Genomic DNA, 14,028 nt, shown 5'->3' with positions numbered 1-14,028 from the left:
GATGAAAACCACAACAGTGACTAAAAAATTTATCGTTTACTGCTGCTTTTAGATTTAGTGTTTGTTCGCACCGTTTAATTAAATCTGTCACGCAAGCAAAGTGATTTCACAACCTGATGCTCGCGAGTCACACCAGATCCAATGCGACTGTCCTGAAGTGTACACAGTTTACACAATGGCACTTCATTAAACTACACTATTTTCACATGATGAGGATTATACATTTTCTGCTCACCGTGCTGATGTTTCGCCTTCATCCGTGACACCAGTGTGTTTACTTTTCACATGCTCATGCATCACTGTGGCACTTTGCATAAGTTGCAGGTTACTTTGGTTTGTTTAATATTAAATGACTTGGGACGCACACTTTTTCCTGGTGCCGGTGTACCTGTACTCTCCACCGTTTCGCAAGCGACTGTGTTATCTTGCCATCACGCTAAACAGAAACTTCAGCAGCCCGACTAATCAATAACAGCATTATTTGACAACATATTTCATTATCGATTATTGACGAGTTTATCGAATAATTGTTGCAGTGTTCCTATTGGGCACCACCGCTTTAGTTTCATGAATATGTTTCAATCGTTTTCATTTATGATTATTGAGAATCAGAGAAATAGCATCCAATTAACATCGATATATTCATTTACAATAAATAATAATCAATGAAATATGTAGATAATAGAATTTTAGCCCAGGAAGAAACACATGGTCCACATCCAGACCACAGTACATTATAGCTTATAACTAGGTCTTATTTATGTCACTCTCAGACATACTGTGCTTTTTACATCAGCCTTGGACAAATCATGGATTCAGAAGCTCCAGTGTGCTTTTGTCGTCCCCTGAAACCTAACTTAAAAATGCCTAAATAATCAGTTGTTGTCCATTTCCTCTATAGTAGGATCTTAAACACGAGGTGAGGAAACACTAGCTTACTATTACTGTTATTCAGGATAGGACCTTCTTTGTACATGGTGCAGTTGGATGCTAATAAAAATGTATTATGAATTATCTGCCAAATTGCAGATTGATTTAAATATAAAAATAAATGTAACAACCATTTTTACTTATTGCTTTTTTTTTTTCATTGCAGTTTATCTCGGATGGCTACGCTTCTCATTTGTCACATTTGGAGTACAGTCAGCGCTCTCGACCAGCCAAGACGGGCAGCACACGTGTGGCTCTGCGTAAGGGAAGCTTCGGTTTGGGTGCCAGTGGCGACTTTCTGCGCAAACGCAACCACCTATTGCGCACCATCTCCTCCCAGCCAGCCCCCTCTTCCTCTGCGATGTCCTCCGGACACGGGGGCCGTCCTGAGCGCGCGCAGAGCCAGTCGGAGTTTGACCGTGAACGGTCTGACCGTGCACAGAGGAGCATGAGCATTGCAGCGGGCTGCTTTGGGCGTGCAGGGAAGATGGAGGGAAGCACCCTGAGCCCCAAGTAACTCTCCATCAGCTTGCTGTTCATAACTGGGAGTCTGCTGGTCCACTGGATTTTAAAAGGAGGGTGGATTGGATACAAAACGGGATAAAATGATACAGACTTTGTTAAAGACTGACACAGCTTTTCTAATGTAGCAAGAGTGACGATGGGGAGAAAGATCTTGTTCCACACTCGACCCCTTTTGCCAACTGCTATTCCCCAGTTTCTTCCTCTTTTCCCCCCTAAGCTGTTCTTGTGAAGGGGTTTGAAAACCCTGCAGCATTTGCAATAAGGACCCATCGTGTTGTATCTTGCTTTTGGCTCACAGGTCATCAGAGGCCTTTCTTCTTAGAAGTGTGTTATCACACTTGCATCAAACACACACGGGGCGAGTGCTGCTTTAGGGTTGAAAGCAAGGAACGTTGGCCTTTTCTTTTTTTTTTGACACTCAACCTGTAATTTGGCAACAATCCCTTTATCTGGCCATCTGCTTGCAATACCTCTCAGACATCACTAGTTCGTCTAGTGCTCCTGAAAACTTTCCTCATCTCTATGGTGCAGCATGCCATGTATAGAAAGCCAAGTACAAATCCTCCTGAGCCTCTGCTCTATCGCGTTTCCACAACGCTCTTTTCTTCTCCCTGGTTCTGGAGCAAAGCCACTTTGCTGCTCCATTCCTCAGAACAAGTCAACGAGAGCAGGGATCTATTCGTATTTGTACATTGGAGAAATCAGCTTTCTTCAGACAGTTAAAGCAGTAGTTAGTCGTCTCTCGCCCAAATTTTGTGCACCATTTATAGCTTCAATTTATTGGAAGAAACGAGAGTATATGGACAATTTGTGACACTTAACATAGCCGACGGCCAAAAACAATTCTTTTTACCGAAGCTGTAGTTAACGTAAATGTATAACCTGATTGTTCGTTTTTTTTGCACAAGTTGATAGTGGAGAACCCTGTTACCATCTCATGTGGCTACATATTGTTATTGTGTAGTGCATGATCCTTATTAATATAGAACAGGATTCGAGTGTGCGTGTGCACGACGGTAGTATTTCTCTCGAACATCGGGATTAAGAAATGTGCCAAAATTAGAACGGTCAAAGGAAACTACAAAAACGGAACAGTAGGCTTTATTTCCGTTGTAACATACTACTGAGTATTTCGAGCGTATAATATTCTAGCTGTAAAGATGTGTTGAGTTCAGCTTCGGCAGGCACATGTGTAACGTTTTTAAGATTTAGATCATTTCAGGTCAACATGAAAGTCCTTTAAAAGTCAGTGCTCTAGCTTACTGTTCACATGTAAGTGAGATGTATAGAACTCTTTCAGGATATTATTTTAATTATAAGCTGTGATTTTACTTTGGTTTAATTTTTTTGTTTAGTTTTTTTTTTTCTATTCAGCAGCATGATGCATTGTAGCCATATACTGTATAAAGTTTTTTTTTATTATTCGTTAACAGGAAGACACTGGACATGTATTTAATTAGGAACTCTGTCAGGTTGTATATTTGAATTGTGAGGCAGATAGGATGCAGCAGTGGCTTGTTTCTAATTGTTCAGGGGGTTGTAGAATGTTTTCCAATCGTGCAGCAAATAACGGATGTGTAGATATTGTAAAGATGTACATTTGACTTATATAGGAAATGTATGTTCAGGAATTATTTATGTAGATTCGCAGTCATGTCAGATTTTAGCGTGTTAATGTTTGCTTTAAAAAATTTGTTATATAAATTGATATAGTTACTTTTAAGGACCAACAACACCATTAATTAATTAATGCCATCAGTTCAGTTTGTGTACAAGACTAGAAAAGACACCAGTGAACAGACAATCAGTCTCGGGCACACAAGCAAGACACCTGGAAAACAGTCATCACTCATTCAAGGTTTTTCGGAGAAGGTAAAGGGATTTATTTTACTAAGCTGTGGAAGGTTTTATGGGGTTTTTTCTTCCTTTTTTAGTTGGTGAGAAAGGTTCACTAAATTTTAAACAAATTTTAAAGGATTTTATTTAAGCCACGTGAGTAAAATTTCAACAGCACACAAGCGTACTATTCTTGAAGAAAAGTGTTTCTGCTTGTAATCTAATGCCTTTACGTAGTGTTTTTTAATCCGTCCACTAGAGGGTGGGAGTGAGCAACGTTCAAGCAAGAAAATGCAGAGATTTTATTTAAATTTTTTGGACCAATAAACGTGCAATATGTCCTCGTGATTTGATTTGTTTCATACCAAAATGTCTGGCTTTTCTTTTTCTCCACCGAATGATAAAATCTCTTATGGAAGTACTTTTTGATTAAGAAGATTCGCTGTTTGTTACTGCTATTTAAAATGTTTTTAAAATCTTGTCATGTATCAATCAAAGAAAAGTCCTACAATCTAATAGCTGGTTTTCATTTTTTTTTTTTTTGTTCTGTTTATTTTTGCCAGCCTTGTCCTTTTTTCTTCTCTCTTTTAGTCCAGCCAAACGATGTACCCCATCTAAAATTTGTCTCCAACACATTTACAAATACAAATCAATCATTGTAACTAGGAGCCACAGGAACTTGAGCCATTTTAACGCATCATTTTAATCAATTTTCAAATTTATTTAAAGTCTTAAACTGATCTGTTTTGTTTTAAAACCAGCAATTTCTAGTTTGGAAATTCAGTGTCATTTTTAGGTGCATATGAGAGATCTCTCATATGCACCTAAAAATGACGCTGATTATATATATATAGTGTGAGAGAGAGAGAGAGAGAGAGAGAGAGAGAGAGAGAGAGAGAGAGAGAGAGAGAGAGTACTGTGCATAAGATTTATGCCACCAATAGTTTTATTGTTTTAGCAGTGGTATAATGACCATACATTATTTCTTTTTACTACTTTTGTAAAATACAATAAGAAAATACAAGAAATTTGTATGCCGTATTAAAAAGAAAAAAAAAAATATAGGCTGAAGTGGCAAGTATGTAGTGTGACCTCCCCATACACTTAAGCAAGAACCTGGTTCTTATAAACCTAAATTAAATCGAACTCAAAATAATGTCATTGCTAACACCTGTTTTTGTCCCAAGATTTCATGTCAAAAAGATTGCGGTGGAAAAAGGTCTATTACACCAGGTTTGTGCAAGACATGCTTGAGCATTACATACATGTGTTGCATGAGTTTAATTCCTTGGAAGCTTCCTAATAGTACCAACTCAGTGATCAGTGGAAAAGAGTATTATGAAGTGACAAATCCAAGTATAAAATCTTTGGTCCAGTTGTTGAAAATATGTGACAAGAGTAGTTGAAAAGAGAACAAGTGCTTGCGGCCTTCAATATACATGGTGGCGGATGTGTCAGTGGTATTGGTGATATTTCTGGCATTTTTGCCAGTAGTCGTCGTCTTCTTTCTTCCACACCCATCTGTTTTTTACATCTTTCTCTTTCAACCTAACTACCTCCCTCACCAAATGCATAAACCTTCTTCTTGGCCTTCCTCTTTTCCTCCTTCCTGGTGGCTCCATCCTCAGCAGTCTCCTACCGATGTACCCCGTGTCCCTCCTCTGCACATGTCCAAACCATCTCAATCTCACCTCCCTCACCTTGTCTCCAAAACGTCCTACATGCCCTGTCCCTCTAATAAACTCATTTCTAATCCTGTCCATCCTCGTCACTCCCAATGAAAACCTCAACATCTTCAGCTCTGCTACCTCCAGCTCCACCTCCTGTCTTTTACTCAATGCTACTGTCTTTAAACCATACAACATCGCAGGTCTCACCACAGTCCTATAAATGCATTTTTGCCAGTAGTATTGGCGATATTGTAAAGACAGGATTCAATTATTGCTAATGCAGTGATATCATATTTAATGGGAAAACAGCTGATAAAACACTGACAGTCATGGACTGGCCTACATACAGAGGTCATAGCTGAATATTATAGAGGAAGTATGGGGTCACCCGTACAGATGAAGAAAGAAGACAATCCAAAAAAGATAATTTGGTGCTAAAAAGCCTGGTATAATATACCAGAAGATTTAGGACTGTCCCCTCAAAAGATGTAAAGGAATGTCACACTAAATACTGTACCTTCGTCTTAGTATATTAATAAAGAGATCAAAAAGCAAAATATAGACGGTCTTGCAAACTTTGATAAAACAAGAAAAACTGATGGTCGTTTTAGAATTTTGCACAGTACTCTGTGTGTATGTGTGTGTATATATATAATTCGCGGTTCGGAATATAAATATATATATTTTTTATTATACATTATACACATAATATATATCAAATATAATTTATAGAATAAAGATTTATATATTACACTGGGGTCAGGTTTCGAGTGTAACATTTGAAACAACTAACAATCCTGCATTTGCACCCATTTCTAAATATATGGCACAGTGCGATCTTGTGAAAGCAAGAATGTAGTTGGAGAATGTAATGCTGATACACATTGTACTATAGCAAAGACGTGGCAGCAATTATATTTTTTAATATTTTTTCCTGTGTTCAGATGGTGTACAAACATAATCCATTTTCTCAGAAACCCCTGTATTTCTGACTGTTTCCTCAGAATACAAACTGTAACACTGTATAAAAAAATTTGATCTGAATGGCTTATCAGCTCCTTTTTTTCCACCCACTTGTGCTCGATTCTGTATTATTGTATGTACTGTGAATTAAATACAGTTGGACAGCTATGATGTTTCACTAATGTTTAATATGTGCAGAGAAAATAGTACTGTTAACTCTATCATTTATAAATTGTATTTATTATAGATGCATCAGTACTGGTTTTTTTGCACACTGCGTACGAATACATTTTATGGTTAATCGTAATACTAAAATGAGTAACCTGAGTTTAGTATTAATCCATTGTGGAGGTTTTTTCCTTGTTTTTTTTTTTTTTTTTAGTTTACCAAATCAGTTGTGCTCAATGTGCCAATCCTTATTTCTGACACCATTTCATGTTATTAATGCCACGGGACGACGACTTGCTGCAACTTCTGAAGATTTATTAAGTGCACACACACAGCCCTCCACCCTACAACATAATGCTCAACATTATCATGGACAAATATTGATACTTTATGCAAATATATGTTTATTGTTAGTAAAACCACACTCAACATAGAGCATGAAGACAAGATATTCTTGTAAATGTTTTCAAGTAATTATAGTGTTTAAAATTACGTAAATCATCAGGACACAAAATGGAACCTTTGCTATGTTTCCACACGGACGTTTAATGAGGTGATACCGGATGTTTGAATTGTAATAGAGAGTATGAGGAGTATGAGGCTTGTGAGTGTGCAGAGCTGAATCTGGGAATATGATAATTAAAAATGAGTGCAACTGCCACAAAGTTCAAGTTAAAACCCTGGTGAGCAAAAGCACAAGGAGGCACATTGCTTAGTGCTTGTTTTGAGTCACAAGCCCTCAGACTCTATAATAAATATACTGTTTGAACACCTTAACTATTTGGTGATTGAATTGTAAGAACAAATATGTTATTGGGCAAGTAACATTTACTTTACATGAAATTATTGCTAAGTGAATGTAAAAGAAGGATAGTTTTTTTATAGCGCAATTCAGGGATTAGTGCGTATGTATATGGTTATTAGTCTAGAGTCCGGGAGAGCAGAATTCTCTAGACTCTGGTTTTTTTCTGGGTGGGAGGGATGGGATAATTTCTTGCCCTACACCAAAAACTTTTAACTATCGTCTAAGGGTATGAATGCTCTTCCTGGTCCTCCTGGCCCTGGGCACCTCATACCCTCCCTGGTTGGTGAACGGTTTAATTGGTTGTCTTGTTTCACCCTTACGTGCTTAACTATTCTCTAGGTGCAGTGCTGCTTGAGGGCCACATCACATCATGAAAAGAGGGAGTGTGTGCATGTGTGTGAGTAAAACAAGCTGAAGTCAGCAGGACATAACTGACATAAAGGACAACAGTGCACACACATTAGACATCTGTTCATATAAAATTCTAAGCTACAAAAACAGACAAAAAGACAACAACTTTAAACTGGTAAAAACTGTAACAGCTGCAATCAGAATGCCCACTTCATACTCGCTATTTACTCAGATTGATTATAATGCTTATTCCTGGAAAAAAAATATATATATATATATATATATATAATTTAATTTTTATTACTTAAGTGACAATGTGATGTCAGCCATGGTTTTTTATTTCAGTTTGTGCTCGGTATTAAATCTCAGACTCTCTAGAGTAAACATGAGTGGGCCTTTTCTATAGTTTTTTCATTTCAAAAACCTTAAAAAAAAAAAAAAAAAAAAAGCACCCGTGTTGACTATATACAGTCACACAGGCCTTATAATAAAATCAGTGTGAATACTAGCTGGAAAGGAGATAAAAATTGTGATTGCTATTAGATTATATCATGTTACATAGAACCTGCATTTTTTCCCCAAATATTATTAAAAAAAATTTTCACCATGAAATATGATTTATAGCCTAAGTGGGTGTGGCCCAACAGGAAGTGAGGTTTTCTGTTAATCTCGTTAATGGGAACCATAGCTCTGTGCCTCTGAAATACTGAAACGGAAAAAACCCCAAAAAAACATATAACTGGCAGCATGTTGAATGTATTCTGACTTTTGTTCCTTAACCTCAGCTACGTCAATTAAGTTCATCGTACTTGTATGTAGGAGATAAAGGGGGAGAAGGGGCTGTCTGATAGGCTTATAGCAAACTCTTTCACTCTGTCAGAGGGATAGACAGAGACGAAACAGTGAGACATGACACTGCAGACATGTGCTGATAACCGGTTATACAACATGACCTGTTCATGTTTCCTTTATTTGATTTAGAGCTGAAGCCTGCCAAACTGTGTTTAGCTAGAAAACTTTTATGCTAAAAGTGATGACGTACAATGCCAAAAACAGAATACTCAGTGTTAAAGCACAAATGAAGCAAAAAGCATAAGAGAAGTGAGAAATTTTTTGGAGAACAAATCGAGATCACTAAATTGGCACCAGCTATACACATCACATATTTGTTCCATGTGATGCTATTACTAATCTATCTTCATGGACTACCAAGACAATTAAGTCTTTAAATCTAAAGATTTTTTCAAATTTTAATGACATACTTGTTTTCATTATTTAATTTTCAATATGTACATTGTCAAATGTAAAATCTTCACATTTAAATTTTTTTTTTGCAGTATATACACTAATTTTTAAAGGTTTTGTAATGGTGAATATTGTACAAATTATAACCGCTAACATCAGAAATGAATAAAAATTAATAATTCACAATACAAAATAGAAATAATTGACAAATTAACTCGCACTTTACCTTTGAGTCGAGTCGTGGCTGGAGTGAGGGATGGCTGTAGAGGAGTGGATTACTTCTTTGTAATTGTAGATGTTGTACAGTTTTGCAGGTTCTGCCAAACGCATACCTTGTTCACGCTTCGCGATCATTTCCTTTTTTTTAACATTTTTTTCATTTTCATTCTTCTCATCTTTCTTAATCATCTTGGGGGCCATTGTAACGATACTAAACTGTACTGTTAACTTTACAATGCAGTGCAAAATGTCTATGAATAAACAATAGCGGTTACAACTCAACAAATAACAGTTCCAAAGACTCTGCTTTTTATGCATCGCTTGAGAGTCTCGTTCGTACTTGCCAACGAAAATTGTTTTTGCTCGCAGGCCGATGCAACACTTGTAACCCACTACAAAGTTTATTAAAGATTTATGTTCGTATTCCAATTTGCTCCTATTTTAAGTTACTCATTAAGGTTCTACTGTATAGGTGACATTCTGTGTTTCAGCACAACACAGCTTCATTTTCTAATCCGATTGGTCAGAAGGTAATTGATCAAATTAAATCATTGTTAATAAGCTTGCCAAAAGAAATTTGCATTTCTACAGCAACCTAAACATAATAATAAACATAAACAGGAGTCTGTTCGACTGCTCGACAACATTACATGTAAATATAAATATGAAGTATGAAAAGTCATTTATGGATTTAATTTCTAACTGGCAAATTAATGTGGCACATGAAAAATTAAATGTCCACACAAAACATTTTGTTTAAAAAGTAAGCACCAATATTAGTCCTATTATTTTTTATTTACCTCAAATTCTTATACTGTGGGAAAAAGAATAATGTAGATTACAGAATTTAAAAAATCCAAATAAGATACTTAAACTCTTCACTTTGAATCAAAACCAGTGTGGAAACTATTTGGCTAAGATGTGCTTATGCTTGGAAGGTGATGAGTTTAAATCCCCTGGGTCAAAACCACTAAACTGCCCAGATGGCCCTTGAGCAAAGCCCTTTACCCTTAACTGCTTAGTTGTAAATCGTCCCTGGATAAATCGATTGGTCAATTTCTATTTAAATGCAAATGTACAAATTGAATTGAATCATCTCCACAGTTATCGCTCCAGAGATGATCAGCCATTTGGAGTTCATCTGCAACTGTTGCCTATTGCTATGAGTTTAAGAACGTCTTCTGTACAATGAACCTCTCTTTCCTGCAGTCTTACAATCTGCACCTGCTGCTTGCCAGTCTCCATTCTTCGCCTTCCTGTTCAGCAGGGTCACACACACACACACACACACACACACACACACACACACACACACACAATCATGTTTCAAAACTCTTTCAAGGTCAGGTCAGTACTTAATAGGAAGAGGGTAGATACTACTTTCCATTTCACTGTAAATTTTGAAGACTGTAACATAAACATGGAGTTCTAATTTCTTGTAGTTTGACTTCTCTAGTATTAGAAAAATCTCGTGCTGCAAATAAATGGAGTTACTTCAAAACAAAACAAAACAAAAAAAACCTGATCAGCACCTCTGGTGGGAAATCATTTACCGGAACACCTAAATGAGTTTTACTGCTGTCAGGACCGACGCTGACATTATTATGATAATCCTTTTTATTTTTCCTGTTTGCTAGAGGTAGCTAGTCTATACATAATTATCTGTTTACTGAAAAAAACTAATTAGGAGAAAGCCGGGGTTCATGCACTGGGGGTGCCGGAGCAGGGGCCTGATGTGACAGTGGTTGCGAGAGTCAGCAATTCTGAGTTTTGGTTTGTGAACTGCATATGTTGGGCCAACATAGCTTTATGGTGCTGCAAGACCTCTAGTACCCCTACTCTCTGCTGGGTCCATTTTGCTAACTTGGTTCTTCTGTCAGGACCGAGGGTTGAACCAGGGTCGTCAGAGAGACTGACTCTCTAGCGGCACATTACACGAGTGGCAGTGAACCTGCATACAGAGACCGACTCAGAGGCAATTGTAGTTAAGACGAAGTGTTTATTTTGGAGAGAGAGTAAAAAAGAACACAAAACAAAAACACGAGGTTCATAAAGCAGATTGAGCAGAAAGTACACAAGGCAAAGAAATAAACAAACAGTAAAATGCAAGCAAAGAAACAACAGAAACTAGGCATCCAACAGCATAAGAACAGAGACAACAACTTAAAGCACCAGTCAGGAAACTACCTGGCAAAAGCAGTGGCATAACAAAAAGCTAGACAAAACAAAAAAATAAGCAGGGAACAAAGAAAAATCGGGAAAATGAAAGAAGAGGGAGCAGGGGGACATCTAGTGGTGAGAGGGAGGATGAACCTGACTAACTAAATACTTCTAGAATTTTCACTCTTTCCTTAAAACAACATTTACAGGGACTGAACTGTAAACCATTTCGTTTGAGTTGGTATCATTGAATGCATCATCAAAGCTGAAGGTCTGGTTCTCGAGTTTTCGTTAAGTTCACTTTTGGTTCGTGGACCATAACAACGCCTTTACTGGGGATGGGGAGGACACCCAAATACTTCAAGCTCGAGTGTGATTGAATGAGCATGAGCGTGATTGCCGGCCCATCTAAAGTTCACAATGACCTCCTTTGTCTTCTTGGTGTTGAGTTCCAGGTTATTGTCCTCACACCATGCTACAAGGTGCTGGATCTCCTCCCTGTAAGCCGACTCATCTTTACCTCTGATCAGGCCTACCACTGTGGTCAACAAACAAACAAATTAACAAACAACATCCTGTCATAAGTGTCAGGTTGTCCAGTTGAATAAGGGCAGAATGAAACACTGTGGAAATGGCGTCCTCAGTTGACCTAGTTCTCAGACTTTAAAAGATATCAAAGTGTCTTTCAGTGCATCAAGAGCTGATTGTCTTTAAAGGCAACTCTGTTTCTTTGTTTAGGCTCTGTTTCAGGAATCATCTGCACTTGAGAATCGTTCATGGGGTGAAATCATGGACGAATTGGACAATGAAATGGAGAATTTCCAACCTTTCTGCATATATGTATGACATTAAGCTTCTTTATAAGTTGGAGATGCATTAAACAAATCATTTTTCTGTGGTGTTTTTAATGACCTAATTCTGTCTAAACCAGGATCCCTGGAGTATAAATACCTTCAGCCATGTGGAAGAGCAGATGGTGGAGGAACAGAAGGTGGACAAGCTAATGGTGGAGGTAAAAAAGAAGGTGGAGGAACAAAAAGAACCGGCTAAAGTCCCACAGCAGCCTGTTTTCACAAATAAACTCCCCAAGAAAAGGCTCAGCAAAAACACCAAGGTAGAAGAGAAAAATCTGGTTGCATGTGTCAATGAGTCGGCTGTATTTTCGGAAATGTAGCCAATTATTTTGGATTTTGGGGATTTTTAACTGTGTAGATGAGAAGTAAATTATTATTTAGGAATCTGACATTGTTTAAGGTGTTTATATCTCACCGTAAATCTGATTATTATGACTTACACAGCACAATTTACTTAAAAGTCCAATGCTGAATGTTTATTTTGTACAGCTGTGTTTTTATTCTTCTTCAGTTTAAGACATGTAAATGTAAATGAAGTCATTAACACACTGGATGTTGTTGTTCTAAAGAAAGTTACACTGCTGCTGAGAAATCTGGATTGTACTGTGGATGACAGGGACCTGTACGAAGCGTTCCTGAGATTTGGGACTGTCCTCAATGCACAGGTCATTTATAAATACTAATCCTTACATTTTATTTCTTTCCCAATAACTTGGGGTTTCCTCCCAGTACTCACTTGGTGTATTTTCTGAATGTGGAGAGCTCACCTCTTGCTAACCTCTAACACTTTTGATGTGAAGAGCCAACTCTGTTTCTTTATTAAGGCTCTGTTTCAGGAATCATCATCTGCTCTTGAGAATCGTTCATGGGGTGAAATCATGAACGAATTGGACACTGAAATAGGGAATCTTCAAATCCTTTTTCTTTTGTGTTTCTAATGATCTAATTATCTGTCTAAACCAGGATCCCTGGAGAATGAATACCTTCAGCCAGGTGGAAAGTGGAGGAGCAGATGGTTGAGAAGCAGTTGGTGGAGGAAAAGAAGGTGGAGGATGTTAACTTTTGATCTTCATCTTCCCACTTTGAATTAAATAAATTTTCTTTGCAATATTTTGTTCTTATGCCAACAATAACATTTTAACCAAAGCATCACAGAACTTTCACAATAAACTTTTTTTTTTTTTTAAACAGCCAACAGATTTCAATGAATCTAAGTGTATTTTGGTCGCCTTCACTTTCCAGATGAAGAAGTTACTTCCTTTGTTAGATCAGAGTCAGTGTGATCCACAAAACCTGTCTTGTATGCTTGTGGAAATACCAGACACATCTTATTCATTTGATTGCAACTCAGCTTCTTGAACTCGCACTTGTGGTCTTAAGTTCCCTCTGTCCCTTCTAAGAATTCCACCATGCTCTGTTTGAATCTCGTATTACAGCGGTAGTAATTCTCTTTCCACTCAACCTTGTCAAATCCACATTCCTGTTGCATGGTTCAGGATATTTTGCTTCCTTGGTTTTGTTCGCCCCTGCAGATGTCAACAGGTCCTGGTGGATGGGTAAGCTAGTGGATATCCATTGACCCATCAGCATTTGGGCTGTGGAACACACCTGTAAATCATTAGACTCCTATGAAAGTTTGTTCCATCGTGACTCTTCTTCACGAGAGTCTTCACAATCTTTACAGAACTCTCTGCCAGCCCATTGGACCTAGGGTAGTTTGGGCTAGATGTGTTGTGTTAAAATACCCACTCTTTAGCGAAGGCTTCAAACTCCGTACTGCAAAATTGTGGGCCATTATCAAAAAACACTTCACAGGGAATCCATGTCATTTCAAGAATGTCTTTAGAAAAGCAATGACTGCTTGGCTAGATGTCAACTGACGTGTTGCAACTTCTCGATAGATATGTCTTTTACCATTTCAGTCAAACAGGTCTGAGTGAAGCGATATGTGGTGACAGGTGGGGAATGATTTTGGACAGGTAAGTGACCATTCCAAAGGGTTAGATGAAATTAGATGAAATCCAAAACAAATTCATACACAATAAACAGCGTCTCAATAGCCATTCTGGCTCTTTGTGTACACATCTAAAGAATATAATGGTTTATTGACCCCACATAATATTTGGGTTTAAATGTTTTGTACTTCTTAGTTTTAACACTAGGTGGAGCTACTGCCTTGAACAAGGCAGCATCTTTACAAAGCAAGCAATCAAAGAACAAATTTGCTGAGGGTCACCAGAAATAGTGGAACCAAATCTGAGGGTTTTTCTGAGAGAATGACCTGCCAACATTTTTGTAAAAA

At 37.7% G+C, this 14,028-nt stretch overlaps 2 protein-coding genes and 2 long non-coding RNA genes across 23 annotated transcripts in view; 3 read left to right on the top strand and 1 right to left on the bottom strand.

Annotated features, from left to right (window-relative positions):
• The window catches only part of pitpnm2 (phosphatidylinositol transfer protein, membrane-associated 2), a 60,439-nt gene extending 56,800 nt beyond the window's left edge, over nucleotides 1–3,639 (top strand). For all 17 annotated transcript variants that reach the window (XM_083569239.1, XM_083569242.1, XM_083569249.1 and 14 more), the window contains one exon: nucleotides 1,097–3,639. In XM_083569239.1, coding sequence (XP_083425365.1) covers nucleotides 1,097–1,447 — 351 coding nt within the window. In that variant the 3' untranslated portion in view covers nucleotides 1,448–3,639. The remainder of the gene's footprint in view (nucleotides 1–1,096) is intronic.
• A 452-nt stretch (nucleotides 3,640–4,091) lies between these two features.
• On the top strand, nucleotides 4,092–5,569 carry LOC310741494. Its single transcript, XR_014537971.1, has 2 exons — nucleotides 4,092–4,144; nucleotides 4,190–5,569. It is a non-coding gene; the product is annotated as an uncharacterized lncRNA (long non-coding RNA).
• LOC310741489 lies at nucleotides 4,480–5,515 on the bottom strand. Its single transcript, XR_014537966.1, has 2 exons — nucleotides 5,373–5,515; nucleotides 4,480–5,281 (listed from the first exon to the last, which is right to left on the bottom strand). It is a non-coding gene; the product is annotated as an uncharacterized lncRNA (long non-coding RNA).
• Nucleotides 5,570–5,618: 49 nt separating the features above from the next.
• Nucleotides 5,619–12,778, top strand: LOC310741486 (uncharacterized protein). Of its 4 annotated transcripts, none has more exons than XR_014537963.1 (5): nucleotides 5,619–6,775; nucleotides 7,237–7,294; nucleotides 11,611–11,712; nucleotides 11,804–11,863; nucleotides 11,894–12,778. XR_014537963.1 is itself a non-coding variant. In XM_083569399.1 (5 exons), exons 2-5 carry the CDS (start codon nucleotides 7,268–7,270, stop codon nucleotides 12,744–12,746), a joined length of 369 nt encoding a protein of 122 aa, XP_083425525.1. In that variant the 5' UTR covers nucleotides 5,619–6,775; nucleotides 7,237–7,267; the 3' UTR covers nucleotides 12,747–12,758. The 4 variants fall into 4 exon arrangements, 1 of the variants encoding a protein (XP_083425525.1); XR_014537964.1 differs by having other exon boundaries at nucleotides 11,804–11,986; nucleotides 12,238–12,778; XR_014537965.1 differs by having other exon boundaries at nucleotides 11,804–12,391; nucleotides 12,690–12,764.
• The last annotated feature ends 1,250 nt before the right edge of the window (nucleotides 12,779–14,028 follow it).

The sequence above is a fragment of the Silurus aristotelis genome, assembly GCF_946808225.1.
Source record: "Silurus aristotelis genome assembly, chromosome: 18".
NCBI classification, from domain to species: domain Eukaryota; kingdom Metazoa; phylum Chordata; class Actinopteri; order Siluriformes; family Siluridae; genus Silurus; species Silurus aristotelis.
This window is presented reverse-complemented; position numbering and strand designations above follow the sequence as displayed.

Bases quoted from the DNA above. Each gene is read 5' to 3' on its own strand.
- LOC310741486 (XM_083569399.1), top strand. From the start codon at position 7,268: ATGAAAAGAGGGAGTGTGTGCATGTGT. The intron at 7,295-11,610 runs GTGAGTAAAACA...TTCTTTGTTTAG, and splicing joins GAGGGAGTGTGTGCATGTGT to GCTCTGTTTCAGGAATCATC. The intron at 11,713-11,803 runs GTATGACATTAA...TGTCTAAACCAG, and splicing joins TCCAACCTTTCTGCATATAT to GATCCCTGGAGTATAAATAC.